We start from the raw sequence: 21,252 nt of genomic DNA, 5'->3' as shown, positions 1-21,252 counted from the left end.
ACCCGTATTTTTTTTTTTTTTTTTTCAAAATTGTTCTTGGGTTTGTGGATGCTATTTTCAGTCCGAAAATGCCATTCTTGGACCGTATTTTAATTTATTTTAAAAAAAAAACAAAATTCGTTAGTAGGGCAGTGCCCCAAGCTTTAAGGGCAACGGTCAGGTAGTCTGAAGTTAGAATCATTAGACCGCCCTCTAAACTGAGCAGGCCTCAATTCCTTAGCTGTCCGAGATCCCCATCCTCTTTACCTTTGATTAATTACATGAAATACACACAGCTAAAAAGAAAAAGAACTACAAGAACATCGAGTGTCAAAAAGTATCAATCTCTTTCTCTCTAATGAAGTGGTGTTTTAGACCCAAAATTCATCCAAGCACATTTCACTTCTAGGAGGAATGACCTAGTATAGAGACCACAAAGACAAACATGATTTTTTACACTCAAAAGAAGGCACATGACAAAGACAAAGTTTTCTCCAACATCCAAATGCATCCCCTTTTTTTTTTTTGGCAGTCCTCTCATTCTGTCTGCCATGTGCTCAAATAATTGGATATAAGATAAATAAAGTGACCTTTTTTTCCTCCAAAAGCGTGCACATATAAAGAAACCAAAGAAGCAATAGTTAGCGTTTGAAACACATATAGAATGTGTTTGTACTTTTCGTTTATGAAGTTAGTGGATGAGCTGTGGAGGTTACATCCCCAAAATTTGGATCTAGAAGTACCCTTTGATTGGGTTTACCCAAGTTGATGAAGGATTAGTTCCCACAAGGGCAAATAATCTTTTGACTTTACATAATTGCTTTCTCTTCTTATGTTAGCTTTGGTTTTGATTATGCTTTTAATATATTATCTTATTTCTATGGTACTGTCACACTTAATTTTGTAATAATATTCTTTGGTACTTTTGTTCTTATTGATTTAATTCACAACATGCTTTTTTGTTAGGTGTAGAATAATAATATGAAAAGTATACAAAGAGATCCCGTTTATTTTTAATACAAGGAGGTCACAGTCATTCTTGTCCATCAAATTTCAAAACGTGTGGTTGTGAGTATATTATTGGTTAGATTTAAAGTTAAAAAAAAAAATTCTCAAACTTTGTGACATACCCTCAAGCCATCTATTTAGATATCTAATGACTTGTAGCAATTGTGACCTCACTGTAAGAAAGATAAATGGTCTTATATTGTATACAAAGAAATATAAATGGTCACATGGTACACAATCCCATAATGATAAAGAATTATTTAAAAATTAATATACTTGGATATCTATGTCTATGTTATATATATATGAAACCAAAGTTAAAGGATAGATACATGTCACAAGAATAAGAAGGGACCCCATATCTAGAGAAATTATATGATGGGTGCTTTTCAAATAGGTTATTTTAACCGTCCAAAGTGTTTATTGTAGGTTATTTTAACCATCAAATGTGATTATTTTTAGTTGATGGATGATGTGCAACGGTTTACTATTGTTAGGAGAAGACTATCTCGTGTGGTATTAGTTAATAGCTATTGGTAAGTAAACCATCACAATTATCCAGCAAAGAGTTAGACCTCTCTATTAAAAAATCACTTTCTCACTCCATAAATAAGACTTGTTTCTCTTGTTTTATAGAGATAAATTTCCATCAGTAATAAGAAGGGATCCTATAGTCTCTTTTAGTTCTCTTTCTTTTTTTGTAACTTTGTAGGATGTGATATCTATGGGTGATAGATATTTATATCATAGGTATCGACATTACATGTATTGATAAGGCCTACAATTACTAGTAATGAGGTACTGTAAAAAGCTTAATTATTGCTGCAAATAAAACATTAAAAATTTTAATTTTTTTTTTTTTTTGTATTGAGTTATGAATAAGAGATGGTGCACGTCCCAAGGGATAAGTTAGGTGGGAGGAGGTGGTGAGTGAGGATAGAGATCGGAAAAAGGGGATTGGTGTTCTCTTTTAGGAAGATAGGGTGACGTTTCTTTTAGTAGGGAATCAAGGTGGTAGAGTAAAAAACCCAAATAGGAGCTTTTAATTTTTTAGAGAAAGATTATTTTCGTCTGTATTTAAAATTGGAGTATGTCCCCTCTGATGGCGTATAATGAATGGGGAAATAAAAAAGAGTTTGATCTAGTGAAAAGTTTTTTAGGTGGACTCCCTCGTAAGTTTGGAAAGAGGGTATAATTTTTCAATTTTATTTATTTTTTATTTTTTTTATTATTTTATTTATTTTTTCTTTATGTATCAATTAGTATTATTTTATTTTATTTTTTTTAAATTTTATTTTTTTTATTTTTCTATTTAATTTTTTTTTTTTTTAACTTTTTTATTTATTTTTTATCTCCCGATATCAGTTGGCATCAAACAAAAAAGATCAACTATTATTGCAAAGCCAAATCCTGCTATAGATAGTCGCTTTGGATAAATCTTAAAAAACCTAACCAAAGTAATGAAAGATTTTCGAACCAACGATTCGGGAAATGAATTAAGGTCAGTTGGATGCATCTAAAATTGAAATATTTTTGGATTACAATATAAAAATATTGTGAAACGAACTTTGACAGTTTGGACAACTGCATGATTTTGCCATCTTCTTAGGTTTAAATAAAAAGAAAAATCTTCGTGACGGTAATTACCATCCAAAAAATTTCAATTTAGATTTTTTTTCGATCCTCCCTACTCCCCCTCATTAACTCCCTATTGTCTCTCTGCTCTCAATGATAAAGCCCTCTCTCTCTCTCTCTCTCTCTCTCAGTGACAGAGCCCTCTCTCTCTCTATCTCCTCTCTCGTCGCTTTGCTCTCAGGAGAGTGGGGGTTAGGGTTCGCATTAGTGCTAAGGTTCGATGAATCAGAGCCAGAATCAAGGTTTGGATTAGGGTTAAGGTTTTGAGAAGGGCCCTTCCGATGAAGAAGAAGTGGTTGTGGTTTGAGGAGGAGGAACGAGAAAGGAGGCAACACCACGAAGCTGGCGAGTGAAGGTTTTGGTCAGTTGAGAGAGATCTTCTTTGATCCCCTTTGATGGAGGAGAGGAAGAGTCTATCATTCCTTCTTCTGAGGATTGTGGGTCGTCCATGAAAGGGGAGGCCAGAGACCTTGCAAACCATGACATCTCTCTCTCTCTCTCTCTCTCTCTCTCTGTCTCTCTCTCTCTATCTCTCGCTAGACCTATAAAATCAGAAAGGGAATGGGATCTGAAGGCTCTCTATGTTTTTCTCTCTTGAAGAGGATATGCTCTCTCTCTCTCTACTTTTTCTCTGTAAAAGGGGCGTCCAAACTTCTCTTTCCATAAACCCCCTCTCTGTTTCTCAATCCGAGGAAAAAAGGCGAAGCATGAGAGGGTGAAGAAAAAAGTCGAAGCATAAGAGGGATCTGATAAATGCTCCTTTGCATTTTGTTTGCTTCGGAGCCATGTGGCAAAGTGGCCAAGATGGGGCATGGTTGACAACCCTTTTAGGGTAGAGGGCTTTTTTTTTGACAAATCAATCAAATTAGACATCCAAACATTTTACCAACATAATAGAATAAGGTTGCAATGTATTCCAAGTGAGGTGGAAAACTTGCATTTTTTTCACTGTGAATATTTTTTTCTTTTACATCCAAACTAGCTCTTAGCAATTGCAATGAATGGAGAACAACTTTCATCGTGAAAAAGGTGCTCGCAACCACATAAATTTTATGCTAATAGTCCAACGGCAAACCAAGGGTATGGATCCCAGATCCCGACTATGACGAAAAAATTTGCAACCAAGATTCATGTCCTATCCAATAGAGTGTCCATGAGATTTCAGTATTAAAATCGATTTTCATGAATTTCATGGTAAGCTCCACATAGAGGCTTTTATTAATTTATTGGTTAAGTGTAGTTGAAATTTATTTTAAATGGAATAAATTATCTTATGAGCAGGTTAAACTTGTTATAACCAAGCTCCACAGGTATGTTGTAGCCTGGTGGGAGTAAGTTCAATAATCTCGATGTTGTAGTAAAAAGGCAAAAATTACTAACGGGTTAAAGATGAAAAAAAAATCGAAAGAAAACTTTCTTCATGTGGATCATGAGCAAATTTTAAATTTTCTTTCAAGAAATCCAGAATGACATAAGGTGGAGGGTTACATTGCAGAATTTTATCAACTAGTACCTCGAAAGAACCTCCAAGAGACTGAAAGATAAAAGGTTACAAGATATATATATGAGCTTCAACCAACCATTAGAGACAAAATCTTTCTAAATAGGCCATAAATCTTAGGTGAAACTTATAAAATTGCTTTACGAGTAGAAACCTTATACCAATTCAGCACTAATGAGCGATTTTTCACCCATGAGGTGGTTTCACGCCAATCAAAATTTAATGAAGAAAAAATAATACTGCAAAGCTGGATGCAATGAACTCAATTAATATCTCGAAAAAACCTCCAAGAAACTGAAAGACAAAAGGTTGCTCGATATATAAATGAGCTCAACCAACTATTAGATATGATATCTTTCTAAATTGCTTTTTGAGTATAAACCTTATACCAATGGAGCATTAATAAGCGAAGTTTCACGCCAACCAAAATTTAATAAAGAAAAAAATAATACTGTAAAGCTGGATGCAATGAACTAAGACATCATGCATATGAATGCCCAAAAAGAAGATGGAAGTACACTTGTCTAAGGAAGATGATGAAGTTGAAGAACATGATTAAGTTCCGAAATGATCCTCCATGGAGATGAAGGGATGCACTTTGAATGATGTTCAATTTGATAAATTTGAGGTCGAGCTTCTACCAATCCTGATAGAGTAATACAAAAATAAAAAGCAATCAATATTTTTTTATTTGTATTGGTTAGAATTTGTTTCTTAAAAATCGGAGGTGTGAGTGGGGATACGTAGCCGGGAGGAGATGTGCGCGGGGGATAAAGATAGGAAAAGGGATAGGCTTTCTCTTTTAAGGTGGCGTTTCTTTTTTAGTAGGGAATCTAGGTTGTATAGTAAATAAAACCTACCATGTAAATAGGAAGTTTATATTTTTTTAGAGAGATAAGGGAGAGTGAAAGGGTAGTTACCTTGATGGGAATGAGGGTAAATTCAGAGAATGTTTAATTTTGGAATTTCAAGATGGAAAATATAGGAAATTTGGTCATCTTAAATATTTGTGAAAAATGGGTATAAACGTAATAGCAAAAAAAAAGAGGAAATTTTTAAATAATGGAATACTGTGCGTCATTTTTGGAAAAAAAAAAAAAAAGACACTTAAACCAAGTGAAGCGTAGAGGGCACACTATAGATGTAAAACTTCACATTAAATACCAATAGACATGGATCATGAAGAAAAAGATAATTCATTTGTTAAACTATTACGTTTCATTGTAAAATAGAATACAAATTTAATTTTTTCCTATTTATATTTCACACTTATCTACCCAAAATCTAGTGAAGTATACCGTCCATATCATGTGGTACAGGGCTATCTCCACGGAAAATTGCTTCATGCCGGCTGGACCAAATTGCTACAATATGGGGCGGATATAAAGCATCTATCTTAAAGATTGACACAAATAGGTAGTCCATCTAAAAACAAGTGTAACTAACGGTCTAAATATGTTTTTAATATAATTATCTTTCTTAGTTTCCTTTTTTTTTTTTTTTCATATTCATGATCTCCATGTTAAGGATTATATATCCTCTAAAAATTATGATTAAATTATATTTAAAAATAAATTATTTGCCAAGCCCGCATTTCTACAATACGCAAGTAGGCTTCCTAGAAACCGTGTCCTGTATCTAATCGCCCAAAATTAGCTTCATATTTTATTTTCATGTTTTATTTAAATAAATATATTTATCTAAATTTTGAAATGTAAGGCTATTTTTATAAAGATAACTAAATAAAAATATTAAAAATAACAAAATACCCTTAAATGTATTTGAGAAATTGTTTATTAAAATTACTTTATTATTTTATTCAATACTACTTATAAAAATGAAACTAAATCCCAAATTTCATATTAATATTATTTTTCAAATAAAAAATGGAAATAGAAAGAAAAATTCGTTTTTGGCCATAGGATGAGTGCGGTTCAATCCGAATTATTAAAAGGTGCGACCCAATACCAACCCTTCCAACAAAAAAATACTAAAGCTTTAACCCCAGAGACCATATACCCGAGAGAGCACAAAAATATGATATGAGAGGAGAGAGAGGTGGAATGTAGAAATCATTATATCATATAAAATATATAACCACTCTTAGCCCGGGATGAAATTCTAACAATCCTGGCTTTTGATGTTTTGAGATCAACAAAGGATTTCAATCGGTTCATATATGTATTCGTTTAATGTAAGATATATATATATATAGAGTGAACCCCATAGCATATTATGTATTTAGCCTCTACCCTAAAACACCTTACAAAAGTCTTCAACAAACATGATGCAGGGCACATTAATTTTTTAGATCAGTTCCAGATCCGGATCCAAATGCAAATAGTATACATCGGATCTAGATCCAGATCCAATCGATTATAAAAGTTTAGATCTTGAATCGGATCCAAAATTATCCATAAGCTTTTAGGGTCATAACTTGGTCACATGGAGCACGGAACTCATCGAGCCATCTCCAGTCAGTCAGTGCCTTGTCAAAAACGCTTCTGCACCACAAAGAGAGATCAAATCAGGAGGAAGAAGCAACACCACTCAGAGCTACACCTCAATCGATATGCTACACTTCTCACTCTCCACAACAGACAAAGATAGATGCACGATAAGCGGTCACCCACTCAAACACAAGCAAAGCGATACGCCACATTTCGCTCACCGCAATCAGCGATTTGGATCTAAATCCGGATCTAGATTAGTTCCAATTTTGTATTATAAAGTTAAAGTACAATTATAAAAGTTAAAATTATTATAACTATTATATATATATATATATATATGGAAGATACTACAAAACACCTATAGGAGAAAATAAACAATGATTTCGTCTATCATCATCACCATCCAAATTTCATCGCACGGTCACAATTGTCTGATAGTGTTTCATTTTTCTTTTCTTTTTTTACTAATCGGAATGATCTGAAACATGGAGGGTGTGTACATCTTAGTGAGGCGCACCTAATAAAAATATAAAAAATAATAATTCGTAAAATATAAATTGACCAAAATACCCCGTAATTGTTTTAGGGTATTTTAATCAATTTATATTTTACGAATTATTTTTTTTCATATTTTTATTAGGTGTGTCTCACTAAGATGTATACATGTTCCAAATTTCAAGTAATTTGGATTTGTAGAAAAAAAACTGAAAATTGAAACACTACCGGACAATTGTGACCTTGTGATGAAGTTTGAATGTTGATGAAGGTAGACGAAATCACTATTTATTTTCGCCTATAAGTATTGGAAAGAGTTTTCCTATATATATATATATATATATATATATATATATATATATATATATATATATATATATATATATATATATATATATATATATATATATATATATATATATATATATATATATATATATATATATATATATATATATATATATATATATATATATATATATATATATATATATATATATATAGGTCGGATCCACCTATACTCAGATTATATATATACGTTGGATCCACCTATAACTAAATTTGGCATGAATTCCTATTCGGATCTAAATTTAAATCATAATCCAAATTTAAATCCAAAACTTGGATCCATAATCGGATCCAAATAGGAGCCATATTTTGGGTGTCAATCCTGACCGGGTAAATTCCGAGCCCTAACATGACGTTATATTATCCTGACTTAATAGGTACATTTCTTAACATATTGTGTTGCTCCCACACCTTTATGGCGAACTTTTGGGTATGGGTACGAAAGGAATTGAAAAGTGGGTGTGCCCCTGAAAGATCAAAATGTGCACATGTTCTCTCAAGAATATTCTATTGATCTTAAAAATTTAATTTAAAAAAAGAGTTAGATTCTCTATTATTTAAAAATTTCTTTCGTTGAGGGATCATGAAATGATGAGAGAGAAAAATATATATCGAAATTCATTTAATCAAAACTTCATTAATAATTTTTCCAGCACAAATAAAAATAATTCAAAACACGAGCGGAGCATACCTTTGCTAGTAATATAAAAACTCCTAAAATTGACAAATAGCATACCTTTAAACAGGGTACTTGATTAGTACCCTAAAGTTTTTAGGACTAACCCCACTTCATCTTTTTCTATGTTCTTGAATATCATCATAGTGTTGTCAACTTGTTGGCTTATAATGTCCTTTTTAGGCCCATTCTCTAATATGCCTACTTTATTTTTTGTTGATTCAGTCCTTTTATTTATTTGACATCCATAATATTGTCCAGCATAATGCAAAGTTCGCACTATACATATAGCATTTAGATCTAGTAAGGGGGTCTACTTTTGTTTTTCTTTTTTGACAAGGGGTCTACTCCATATATTAAATGTCAAATGAAAATCATTGCCTTGTGAGTGGATATAGTGCTTTTCATATTTATTTCACTAAAGGCCTTCCTTCAAACCTTACTCCCTTTTTTCTATAGGGTCCTTTGGCCTTCTCATCAATAAACTTCGAAGCAAACTGCAACCTCTTGGTCGAAAGGATCGGATTTGCTCGAGATGATCGAATTTGAGGGTTTTTTTTTTTGTGATAAATTTTATAGGTGTGCTTTAGTTTGTTTGTTTAGAACCTCAACTTTATATAAACTTTTTCTTTTTGTGATATGGCTACTTTAATTTTTATTGATTTAATCCTTTTATTTATTGACATCCATAATATTGTACAATAATTTGCGAAGTTCGCACTATGCATATAGCATTTGGAGCTAGTAAGGGGGTCTACTTTTGTTTTTTTGACGAGGGATCTACTCTATTTATTAAATGTCAAATGAAAATCATTGCCTTGTAGGAGGATATAGTTCTTTTCATATTTATTTCCCTAATCCTTCACCCCTTACCTCTTTTTTTCATATTAATAAGGGTCCTTTGGCCTCCTCATTAATACCCCTTTGAAGCAACCTACAACCTCTAGGGTGATTTTTTTTGGAACTGATTCATACCAGAGAGAGAGCGAACAAGAGAGAGCGAAAGCCGCTGCACTAACGTGCATTCGTTTTTTTATAATAAACAACGGCTGGCCTGTAAGCCGAACGGCTAGCCTGAAACCCGTTGTATTAACAAGCATCCATTTTTTTGCTTGTTTTCTGCTCAAAAGCCAACAAACAGCGCCTAGAGGGAAAGAGATATGGTCAGATGAAGAAAACTCAACAATGAGATAGACTCATTCTCCTACTTGGAAGAAAAGCTGAAAGCATTTTGTTTGGAGAGATACCTGAGCAAGGGACTCAATGGAGCCAGCCAAATGTGACTCAACCCTGAAACAAAAATCCCAAAAAATTTCCTTATATAGCCCATTAAAGATGGTAAGATGATTTTAACCCTTTAAATAAAATTGGTAAGTTATTTGTGTGATAAATTACATTTACTTCCATGCTTATTTGAAGGGAATTTTTTGGGCTCTAGGCAGAGGTGGTTAGGGTGGCGGGTGCTACAACATGACGTCTAGAGTTTTATTCTCATTAATTTCATAGTTTAATGGTCAGAAAAAAAAAATTAATAATAATAATAATAATAATAGTAGGTTGCACAATATAATTTTGTCTAAAATGAAGTAAAAATAAATAAAATGGAAATTTTGTAAAGGAAGTTACTGCAATAGTATTTAATAAGTGCCAAATATCAAATCTTTTAATTGAAATTCTTGCTATCGATAAAAACTATATCTTCTCATAACATTTGAGAAATTGGTTATCTGAGGTTTGATGGTAAATAATGTCTTTTATTGCAATTATAGTAACAAATTTTGGTTAATGAATGTTTCCTAAAAGATTTTTGCATATTCTCTATATTTCTGCATATGTATGAAATAACAATTGCAATCCTTTGAGATTTAAATCAACAGTTCAATTATGGTAGTTCTTTTAAATACTTCAACGAACATTTATGATGATATTTCGAGTCTTTCACTGAGAAGACTAGCTTATCCATATCTACAGGAAAGGGTTGACAGAAGAAGCAAGATTACAGGATTCCAGCAGGTAGCATTGCCGGAATTAAGACGCACGATGCCTGAATTCCCAAAAGGAACTTTGGGATATGCACTGGAAAACAGTTCAAAGAACTCAAGGGAGAATAAATCAGAGATTGTCGAAATCTTGTCGAGATCATGGAGCAACTCTTCCATGGAAATCTTTCAAATCTTATGCCAGAGCTTGGAATTACCTGCAAGTAAAGAAACGAAAGAAGATGGAAAAATGGCCAGGAAACAAGATGCTGGGAAGAGAAAACAAGATCTCTTGGTATCAAACTTCTTAATCTTATTATTTTCTTATGTTTCAGATAAATAATACCAGACTTTAAGCTTTACTTTACATAGAACTTATATACTTTTTTTTCACATAAAAGATAGGTTTCAAGACAAAATTTTGCTAAAATTCATGTTCTGTTTTGCTCTATCTAATCAACTTTATTTAATAATATTAAAAATGTACCTGATATTGTAGTTTGCATAAGGTTGCAACCTTAAACAATTAAAATAAAGCGTGCCTGCAAACTTTGTCATAAGGTACAATTTTGGTGTTTAAAATTCTTACGATGGCATGAGAATTTATTTTAATCTCTAACTACAAAATTCTGAACTTCAAAAAAGGTCCAAATCAAACAGATTTATGAATACATAAAAATCTTGAAAATCAGACAAGATAATGTGCTGCAAAATATACTATTTTGATACTTGAAATCTTCTTCTTCTTTGTTTTTTTTTTGTTCCATATCCATACATCTCGACATCAATATGATCAATTAGGTGTTTTTACAATATGAAAACAATCTTTTTCACAAGATTCTTGAGGTACACCTCAATTCTATATTTTCCGGTGTCAAACTTATATATTGTGTTTTCTTTTTTTTAAAGCACCTTTTTATAAAAAAGAAATGTACTATTTGCGCTTCTATGGAGCTAAGAATCGAAAGCAATTTAGATATTGTCACTTGAAAAATAATAGATTCATTTTTATGTCACCTCAAACGTCACTTTTGGTAGGTCAATACCCAAAAGACTTCAGGGATATATATAGAAGTTAAGAAATCAAAAACAAATTAAGAAACTCAAAAACAAATAAAAAATTGTTTTTGTGCCTATCTTTTAAGGCCTATGGACAAGAACCTCTTTTTAGAGGGAAGTGATGAACGAGGTGGGATCATGAGGTAGCACCGCCAGACCTAGTTATCACGTTGTGATTTTCAATCCTATATTGAGACCACCCATAACCTTCAATAATCTATCAAAAAAACGGATAGGACATATCTTCCCTAATGAATTACCCAAGAAATATAAATAAAATCCAAATGTTATTCCCGTTTATATCAATGTCTAAGTCGTAGAAGTTCACAACTTTAATGTCAAATCTTGCCTCTAGGATAATGATTAGAGGAATATGTCCTTTATTTTTAAGTTTCCGATCCGAAAGCTTATCATTTCCTGCCCTTTATTTTGTACAAAACGATTATTTTATTTTTTATGCAAAATAATATATATATATATATATATATGGAAGAGTTCTATGTTCCTTCTTTTGTAGGGTGTGGTTTTTATAATGTTGCAACTTTAAACAATTCAATTAAGGCACACTTCCAAATTATATCACAATATGTACTTTTAGTATTAAAAATTCTTAAGATTATCTTAAAATCTATTTTCATATCTAATTATAAAATTTTAAACTCTAAAAATGGTTAAAATCAATTACATCTATAAACATATAAAAATCTTGAAAATGGACTGTTCGAAAAATGTATTGCAAGATGTACTATTTATGGAGTGCAAAATCTTTTTTTTTTATGTTCAAACATCTTGATGTCGAGATGATCAAGTAAAGGGTTTTCAACATTAAAACAACCTTTTTTGATGATTTTTAGGTGCATATGCAGTTCTACATTTTAATATTAGAACCTTATATAAAAAATTTCCTTCTTTGTATAGTTACTTTATTTATTGAAGAGAAAAGTGTGGATGATTGGAAAGGGGGTGGGGTTGTGGTCGTAGCACATCCACACCCTAGTTACCATGTTGTGGCATCCATTCCCATTTACACTACCGCACTAACACTTTCAAAAAACTAACTCCTAAATTATTTGAAAAAACGGATAGGTACTGTCTTCCCCAATGAATTACCCAAAAAAATTAAAAAAATGTGTGTATGTTGTGCACTCCCATGAAAGCAACACTATATAATTGCTCCCACAGGTCAGGGCAGGTTTTGGAGGAACCTTTGAACAAAATTTGATATATTTTAGAACTACCGTGTACGTATTTGCATAAAAATGAAAAATCTACTTTGGGTTCCTATACACTTACATTTGATTGTCTAGAAATTGGATAGTCACTATTCATTCTCAAGTTCACTTCTCATCCTCAAGTTATTTCTTTTTGGCACATACTAACCGGCCATTTATCTTTCTTTATATATATATATAAATATAACTAAGTTGATGAGATTACATCCCTAAATTTTGAACACATAAAAAATGCCTTCTTCAATCTTTTTCTGTTTCTTTTAGAGATTGACTAAGTTGAGAAGGTTACAACCTCAAATTTTAAGTTCCTAGACAGTTTTACGCAAGGGAGTGAAGAGAGCGATCCTATATATATATATATATATATATATATATATATATATATATATATATATATATATATATATATATATATATATATATATATATATATATATATAAATTGTGACCTTACAAGCTTAACCATTATACTTGGTTATTTGTGCACAAGGACATGTGACCTTGTAAGCTTGATGACATAGTTCCACATGAAGGCTCTAGCTTAACTTGAACCCAGTTGAGTATGTCATTATACTGGCTATTTACTTTATCTGGACTTGATTATCTAAAATAAATATGCTCTGGATAGTATTAGATTTTCAGTAGTTTAGTATGCATTATATATTGCATTGAATATTATTTAATTGTTCAATTTTCAGTAATTCACCTAATTTTAGCCAATTTTGTAAAAAATATATAATTTTAGCAAATTACTTTGAATAGAGTAAAAGTGGCTCTTCAAAATGATAAAATTATATGTAAAAGCGCCTATAAGTTTATCTTAGACAACTTCATGATGGGCACTATCAAAAAACATATAATTCATTATCAGGATCAATTTTATTGAAATAGTGAAGTATCGATGAAACAGAGTGCACCAAAATAAGGCCCCTAGGTTATGATAACATTGCATTGTATTTGGTCACTACTAGTTTGCTTGACATTACAAGAAGAAAAAATAAATTTGTTGAGTTGGCCGACTCATGCATTTGTTTGGTTTTAAAGGACTTATTTGAAATATATTTCAATGCACAATAAATCTAATTTCAACTCAGATCCATGAATTTGGAGCTCAAAAAATGGTGCAAATTTGATTGGATATTTGAAGGTTTAGAATGAACCGTCTAAAAAAGATACAAAATGTTGAAAATTGTTGTAGGGTGAAACGGGGCCTGAAATCTGTAGTAATAAAGGAATAAAAAGACTTTCAACAACCACGTTATACGCTCTCTCAGTATTGTAATTTACATCCTTAATGTAAAATAACAGTGTACAAAAGGTAACCGAGCAGATCAGTTTTCGAGATATTTATAAACAGAAAATCACTAATAATACTCACCTAATTTTACATAACATAGGCAAGTCTACTTAGCACCAGAGTTGCCTGAATTTAGAGAAAAAAAGTAGCTCATTTTATGTTTTCAGAGAGATAAAGACAATAAGAAAATATTGAGTGAGAAAGAAATTTCAAAATTAGTAAAAAGGTGTTTTAAAAGATGAGTAAAAAGTTCCTTTTAAAAAGTGAATAGTGATTATTCACAACACAAGTGATTGTTGGGTTTCCAACCATCATCGTCCAATGGTTATTAACTGTTGGATCATTGAACTGTGATGAGCACGCCTTTCTGTATCAACAATATTGTCTTAGCCGTTAGATCTCGCACACGTCACGCTCACACCCGTTTGTTCCATGTATATAAAGCATGAGAGTGTTCATGTTTCACACTCTACTCTTCAATGTGGGACTAAAAGCCACTACATTATATCTCTATTTATTTAAAACTTTAAAAAATATATATAAGTAGATTATTTACCATTTTACTATACTAAAATGCCAACACAAAATAAACCATATTTAAAGACACAATTTTTTGTTTCCTTATCCAAATTCAATCGTATAGAATCCAGATGATAGACCTACAAAATTTTAGATCCAAAATTTATCTCCAAAATAAATTTCGGGAGAGTTGACCCCCTGTAAAACCCCATCCTTATAAGAATAATTCACAATAAAAACAAACTATTTCAGGCAAAAAAGGAGAAGAGGGAATGAAGGGATAAGAAAGCTATATGTTCGTGGATCATAAAATTTGGAATTGCTACGTGCCCTAGAATTGAAAACAATATGGACCTTTATTTCCTCATTTCTATCATATGGTACTATTTAGCCTAATGTACCATTTTCCCAATTTTTAAGTCGCCTAATGTACTATTTAACTTTGGATTGAAAGTAATTGCCACTTCTTCCATTTCCCCAACTTTTAAATGTTGGTAAATGTGTGGCCATGGTGCCTCCCACATATTTTTTTTTATTTTATTAAATTTATATTTTCTAAGAATACTAGATTCATTATTTAATTTAAAAAGAGTGATAAAATGTATTTTCCAACTGTTAGTGGATAACTCTCTATCTCCCAAATTTTGAAGACCATCTGCTCAAAAATTCCAAAGGACAATCAAACGTTATTCTAATTGAATCCTCTGAACGCTTAACTGAGTCATGTAAGACCACATCATCTTCATTGAGAATTATGGAAAATACTCGGTCTCTACGATATACAGCCCAACGACATCGCCTTCAAGATCTAGTATTTTGTGGGATTTCATTGTTCATTTTTCCTTCATTGCATTGTGGAGACATACAATGTGTGATCCATATGGTCATGATCACAACATGAGCATGTCTATAATCATTGTCCTATGAAGCTGGAAGATGAAGGACAGCCATACGGAAGTCATTCTTGGTAGGACCCACTCTCTCCCATCTGTGGGCCAACACATGGGTGGGATAGTAATAAGCACAGGCTCGCGATGTTATCATGACCATATGGATCATAATACGCACAAGTTCGTATTGCTATCGTGACCATATGGATCATACTATGTCACCCATGTATTATAACGGCTGGCAAACCACAAGGAATGCTTTTTCAAATTAAAACAGCAGTTGAAAGTATAAAAAACTAAGGCCATGTTTGGTAGGTATGAAAATACCTCACACAAAAAAACTACCTTATATGATTAGATTTAGGAGTTTTTCACACCAATTAGTCCCAGCGTATTTTTTTGTGCTAAGTGATCGTCAATTGATGTGAAAAAACTCCCATGCCTCATGAAAAAAAATTTTCATGTCAAAATAATTTAACATAAGTATTTTTACATGTAACAAACATGCCCTAAGGCATTCCATCATCCGAACCCGCCATATAGGAGATGGGGCCTTTTACCATTACAAGAAGTATTATTTTCTCGTAGATTTGAATCTTTTGGTCCAATTTCTGTTAATCATGTGAAGGTTTGATCAGGTTTTCAATCACATGAGCAGCTCAATGCAATGGCTCAAGGAAGGCTCATTATGGAGAACCAAAGAGGCCAGACTCCACTGTCGGATACAAAAGGCCCAAGTCCATGTGGCAGTGTCAGCGGCGATAGTGGCTGCCGCCATCGCTTCTTTCACAGTGAAACAAGCGATGGAGAGAGCAAATGGACGTAAGAACATGGCCTTAGCATCAGCGTCTGCACTTGTGGCTGCCCGGTGCGTTGAGATTGCAGAATTCCTGGGTGCCCGACATGAGCAGCTCTGTTCTCTTGTTAGCTCCGCCGTGGCTGCGTCGTCCCCTGTCGATATCCTTCATATGGCCACAAAATTGCAGACATGGACAGGTCGTTCCTCTCTCTTTCTCTCTAATAACATTCTAAGAACCATTGGCATGCATAAAAGCAGGCCAAAGGGAAATGGGATGTGGTTTGTATTGGGCCAAGGCCTTAAACAATCAATGTATGGCGCACCTTCAAATAGTGTGAAAAAATATTGTTTTAGTATCAAAAATCTTTATGATGGTTTTAAAATTTATTTTCGTCTCTAATTATAATATTTAAAGTTAAAAAATAGTGTAGATCGAACAGATCTATGAATACTTGAAAATCTTGAAAAGTGATGATCTAGATAATACATTTAAGATGCACTAATTCCGAAACTTGAAATCCATTTTTTTCTCATGTCTATAAATCTTGAGGTGAAGATGATCAAATTTTAAGATTTTTCAGCATCGAAAAAAAAATTTCTAATGAATTTTTGAAGTGCGCCTTAATTTGATTGTTTAGGGCCTGGCCTTTATATAAACTTTTTTCAAGATAAATATCCATTACTTCTTATGTGTATCGGCATAAAGTACTCGAGTCTGCCACCCATCATTCATTCTTACATATCAACAGTGGAGATGAACCTTTATCACATATTGCAAGTCATCTCATTTGTCTTCGAAATGCCTGCTCATCTCCACCATCTGTTGATATCTACGAGTAACTTAGACGACATGGAGTATAGTATACGGGCTTGGATTGAGAACTTATGTTTGATTGAACATGCCAGTGTTTTCAAGCTCAGCTCGGGCCTCGGACACGTCCCTTATCCCAAGCCAAGTAACTCAGTGGAGTCCAAGTGGACTCGGCCAAATTTTGTACAGGATAAAAACACCAAAAAAATTTCAAAACGAAAAAGTGAAGTTTTTGTTAAAAACAATAAAACAGTAAAATAACTAATACATATCAGAAGTCTATAAAGTCCAAAAATGTTCATAAAAATGGGTTATTGAAAACTCTGGTTTATACCTTGAAATGTTCAAAAAATAAAAAACAATTGATGCATGTAATGAGAAAAGTTCTCGAACAATCTAAAAACCACATAAATCATATATTGATGCATTTCTAAATCATTGATTTCATAATTTTTAATAAAAATTAGCACTTGTGCCTAATTTCACACAAAAGCGAGTTGCTCCAAGAACATAAAGAGTACTCAGCTGAATCCGAGTGGATTCAGTCGAGTCCAAGTAGACTCGGCTGAGTTGAAACATTGAAATATGATAATTTTTAGGTTTTCCTTTTCTTTGTTTCTGGATTTAAAATTCTAGGAGACCTTTTGCCCAAAAATTGCTATTTTGGAAAAATAAAGCCCTCTTGTCCAAAAATTTGGTGGTTCTTTTGTTGGTTTAGAAAGGCTAATTATGTTGCGGATTCTTTCTCCAAAAGTAGGACCCAGCAGCTCTCGGTTGGTGGTTACAAGATATTCTTAATTTGTGTTATCTTTTGTGCAGTTTTCCTTGTTAATGGAAATTACATGTTAATGTTAATATTAATAAATAAAAAAACGTAAAATGTGATCTTGAAATGATCTAATGCTTCAATTAACCTTGAATTGATCTAATTTTATGGTTTCATGGGTAAATTTCATGTTTACTCAAATAAGAAACATAAAATGTGAGTATTTTCTTTTACTGATTAGAGATGATAATTTCGTCACATGTACCATTAACTAGTTATTGATGCAGCTCTCAAAGGTATGAGGGCAGCATGCCCTCCCAATCCTAAGAAAATAGACGGCTCAGATTTAACGTTGAATTGTCAGGCTTTGGCCATGGGGAGGGATCTTCCAACGTGCACAGAGAATGGTGAGTGCCTGCTACTTTGCCATAAATGACACATTGCCGTCTTTCAAAACTTACAATTATACTCTTGACTAATTGTAACAAAACTTTAAAACTTCGCTAGGAATTAGGGGTGGTAATGGACCCGACCCCGATCCGGCTCTAGGTCCAAAAATTGGATCCGGTATCCGGATCCAAATTTTGGACCCGAACATTATTCAGATCTCCATGTCCAATTGGGTCGGGGCCAATAATATTTTTTGGGTCCCAACATATGAAATATATTTAAATATAGTTAAACACATAGATATTTTAATTTTTAAGTTAGGTCCGATCATATCTAGGTCCCACGGTATATTTTCAAGTCCAAACCCAAGTCACATATCATTTTCTCGGATCTAGGTCTACCCGGCCTATTGCCTCCCCTATTAGGAATAAGTTGAAGGCTAGGTTGTCAGGATAGTGAAGTTGCCACAAGATAACGTATTGACGCGGGACCCGAAGGGTGACTAATGGTAACAAAACTCTAAAACTTCGTTAGGAATTAGGGGTGGCATTGGACCCCGGACCCGATCCGGTTTTGGGTATGGGTCCAAAAATTGGATTTAGTGGGTTAGGTTCGGATCCAAATCTTAGACCCGAACACTATTCAGGTCTGGGTCTAGGTCCAGTCGGGTCGGGGTCCAATAATATTTTTCAGGTCCCAATATATGAAATATATTTAAATACATAGATATTTTAAGTTTTAAGTTGGGTCTGATCGGATCTAGGTCCCACAGTATATTTTTGGGTCTAGACCCAGGTACCATATCATTTTCTCGAGCTCGGATCTAGGCCTGCCCGACCCATTGCCACCCCGATTAGGAATAAGTTGAAGTCTAGGTCGTCGGAATAGTAAATTACCACAAAATAATGTTTTGAGCTCCATTCCTATCACGGGTAGAAATCAAAATCCCATCCAAACTAAACTACTCCAAAAAATAACCAGCTCTAAACTGTCGAGGGACCTTTAACAATGATTACGCTCATGTAAAATAAAGAACATAAGAGTGTAGTCAGCTTTATTATTCACTGGTGAGCCCTTTCTTGTAACACTGCTTGTCAACAAACACCACCATAATGTCGCTAACTCATTCAAATGGGTGGTCCATCTAAAAACAACTGAAACTAACAGTCCAAATATTTTTTTTATAAAATTATTTTAAAATTTTTAAAATTTATTTATTTTTCTATATTCATGATCTCTATGTTAGAGATTATGTCCTTAAAAATTAGATCCAAAAATCCATCTCAAGAATAGATTTTTAAGAGGCAGCCCATTTCTATATGGACTCAAGAAACCCTATCCTTCCACATATTCATAATTAATTCCCTTGGTAGAGTTGTTAGGACATCCAAACGAGGCCTAAAAACAGAGGAATTTTGCAAAATCTACTAAATACATTTTACAAACCGCTGCAAACCATATTCACATACTAAAAGGTTAATAACAATTACATATTGTTTGGATTGTTGTTGACAGGGAAGACAAAGCTAAAGAGAGTGTATATCTATATGAAGCAGTCACATGTGTTCCTTAGACTTAGAAACAAGCACTGGGGAGGCATCTTTACTACCTCTACATATCGTAAGTTGCTCGTGGCTAATAACAACAGACAAATAATAATCATGTAGAATTGTCAAAAAGAAAAAGAAAAAAAAAGATAAAATAGGAAATATATATAATTAGAGCATTTATTTTTTTATACAAGGATGTTAAAATCTTTATTGACCGTTAGATTTGAAATTTGGTGGTTGAGGATGTGTCATCATTTGAGTATTAAGTCCAAAATAAAATTTCTTGAATGTTGTGACGCTTACATTTATTGAATTTCACATCAAATGGCTAAAAGTGATTCTGACCTCTTTGTGTCAAAAATAAATGGTCTTAAAGTAAACAATCATGATAAAAAATAAGAAACTAGTACATGGAAAATGCGTAAATGCCCATTTTCCCTACGGGTTAATTAGCACAAAGTCACAAACCCAAAAGATTGTGCACAGCTGTGATTTTCAAAAATGCCAAGCTAACTGAGAATTGCTAGCGTCGGGTGATTCTGAGTCAAAAAACCCAAGAATCGCCTCAGCATCCCTACTTTTGCATATCATTTTAATGTTTATTAGTAGAAATAACATAGTCCCCCACTCAGGTGACTTGGGCTCGGAACCCTGGCAAATCAGAGCCCGAACCCGACGTTTCCAACACCAGCTCAAAACATGGCCATGCACCATAACATAACCCAAAACATTTAAGTGTGTCCCATATGCAAAGATAGAACATATTCCGTACATGTAACAATATGAGATTTCCCACCCTTGGCTTGGTGATTTTCTCCCATCAAAACTAACTATTTAATTTTAATTCATCAGATACAATTGTGGAAATGATGGAAAACCATGGAGAAGGTTGGGAAGGAAGATGCTGCTTCACGAATGAAGTGAATGGCTTCTCCTTCATTGGTATAAGGACCAGTCACGACCACAAATACTTCTTCACCTTCAAAGAGGAAAAGGAATGCAATGTTTGGGCATCAACCATCTCAAACCTGCTTCAACTTTCCACCACCAAACCAAATTAAGACATCATCTTTTATTTTATCTTTATCTCAAAAATCACTTTGTAAATCTGTGTTCCTTCCTCTTATGGACAGTTTCTACTGGTATTTACCGACAATAATAAACTCATTTCTATCTACTTTTCCAAGTAACATTTCATTTGCTAGCATGAAGTCCTAATGCAATGGAGCGATACATATCTATGACTTCATTATAGTGCGTACAATCAAAAGGCTTCAAGTCGCAGAGAGCATGGATTTACACCTGGAAGGCATCATAACCAGCATGTTCGATGCACTTAATTACATTGAAGCCACCAAATGTGTAACAGACGGCAATCAGTGTAAAACTTTTTAAGTTCAGTTTGGACATTCCCATACCTAGATCGATGAGGTTTAGTTCAGTTTGGACATTCCCATAACTAGATCGATGAGGTTTACTTACAAAGAGGGTGCCCTCTTTTCTCGAGTGTGTGGACATTTGGAAATAAGCGAGGCAGGCATTCCCACAACTAGATCGATGCGGTTTGCTTACAAAGAGGGATGGTGCCCTGCCCATAACTAGAATACTTGCAAAGAGGGAGGGTGTCTCGATGCGGTTTACTTACAAAGAGGGTGTCCTGTTTTCTCGAGTGTGCGGACATTTGGAAATAAGCAAGGCAGAGAAAGAAGACATTCCCATAACTAGATCGATGCGGTTTACTTTAAAAGAGGGCATAATGCCCATAACGCGGTTTACTTAGAAAGAGGGTATCCTGCCCATTAACGGTTTACTTATAAAAAGGGGGTGTCCTGTTTTCGTATGTGTGGACATTCGGAAATACGATA

The 21,252-nt window shown here is 33.5% G+C and overlaps 1 protein-coding gene across 2 annotated transcripts; it reads left to right on the top strand.

Moving 5' to 3' along the window:
* The first annotated feature begins 8,535 nt into the window (after positions 1–8,535).
* Positions 8,536–20,564, top strand: LOC18439584 (VAN3-binding protein). 2 transcript variants are annotated; one of them, XM_020670566.2, is made up of 6 exons: positions 8,537–9,433; positions 10,067–10,369; positions 15,710–16,067; positions 17,735–17,854; positions 19,353–19,457; positions 20,240–20,564. In XM_020670566.2, exons 1-6 carry the CDS (start codon positions 9,359–9,361, stop codon positions 20,446–20,448), a joined length of 1,170 nt encoding a protein of 389 aa, XP_020526225.1. In that variant the 5' UTR covers positions 8,537–9,358; the 3' UTR covers positions 20,449–20,564. The 2 variants fall into 2 exon arrangements, with proteins under 2 accessions (XP_088720909.1, XP_020526225.1); XM_088864783.1 differs by lacking the exon at positions 19,353–19,457 and having other exon boundaries at positions 8,536–9,433.
* Positions 20,565–21,252: the final 688 nt, after the last annotated feature.

The sequence above is a fragment of the Amborella trichopoda genome, chromosome 4 (genome assembly GCF_054954075.1).
Source record: "Amborella trichopoda isolate Santa Cruz 75 chromosome 4, AtrichopodaSantaCruz75HAP2 v2.0, whole genome shotgun sequence".
Lineage (NCBI taxonomy): Eukaryota > Viridiplantae > Streptophyta > Magnoliopsida > Amborellales > Amborellaceae > Amborella > Amborella trichopoda.
Note: the sequence above shows the minus strand (reverse complement) of the source record. Positions and strands in the feature narration are given on the sequence as shown.

What these genes read in the sequence shown, in the direction of transcription:
- LOC18439584 (XM_020670566.2), top strand. Translation starts at nt 9,359, where the DNA reads ATGGAGCCAGCCAAATGTGACTCAACCCTGAAACAAAAATCCCAAAAA. An exon ending in TATATAGCCCATTAAAGATG is followed by an intron (nt 9,434 to 10,066) that starts GTAAGATGATTT and finishes CCATATCTACAG; the next exon opens with GAAAGGGTTGACAGAAGAAG. An exon ending in AGAGAAAACAAGATCTCTTG is followed by an intron (nt 10,370 to 15,709) that starts GTATCAAACTTC and finishes AGGTTTGATCAG; the next exon opens with GTTTTCAATCACATGAGCAG.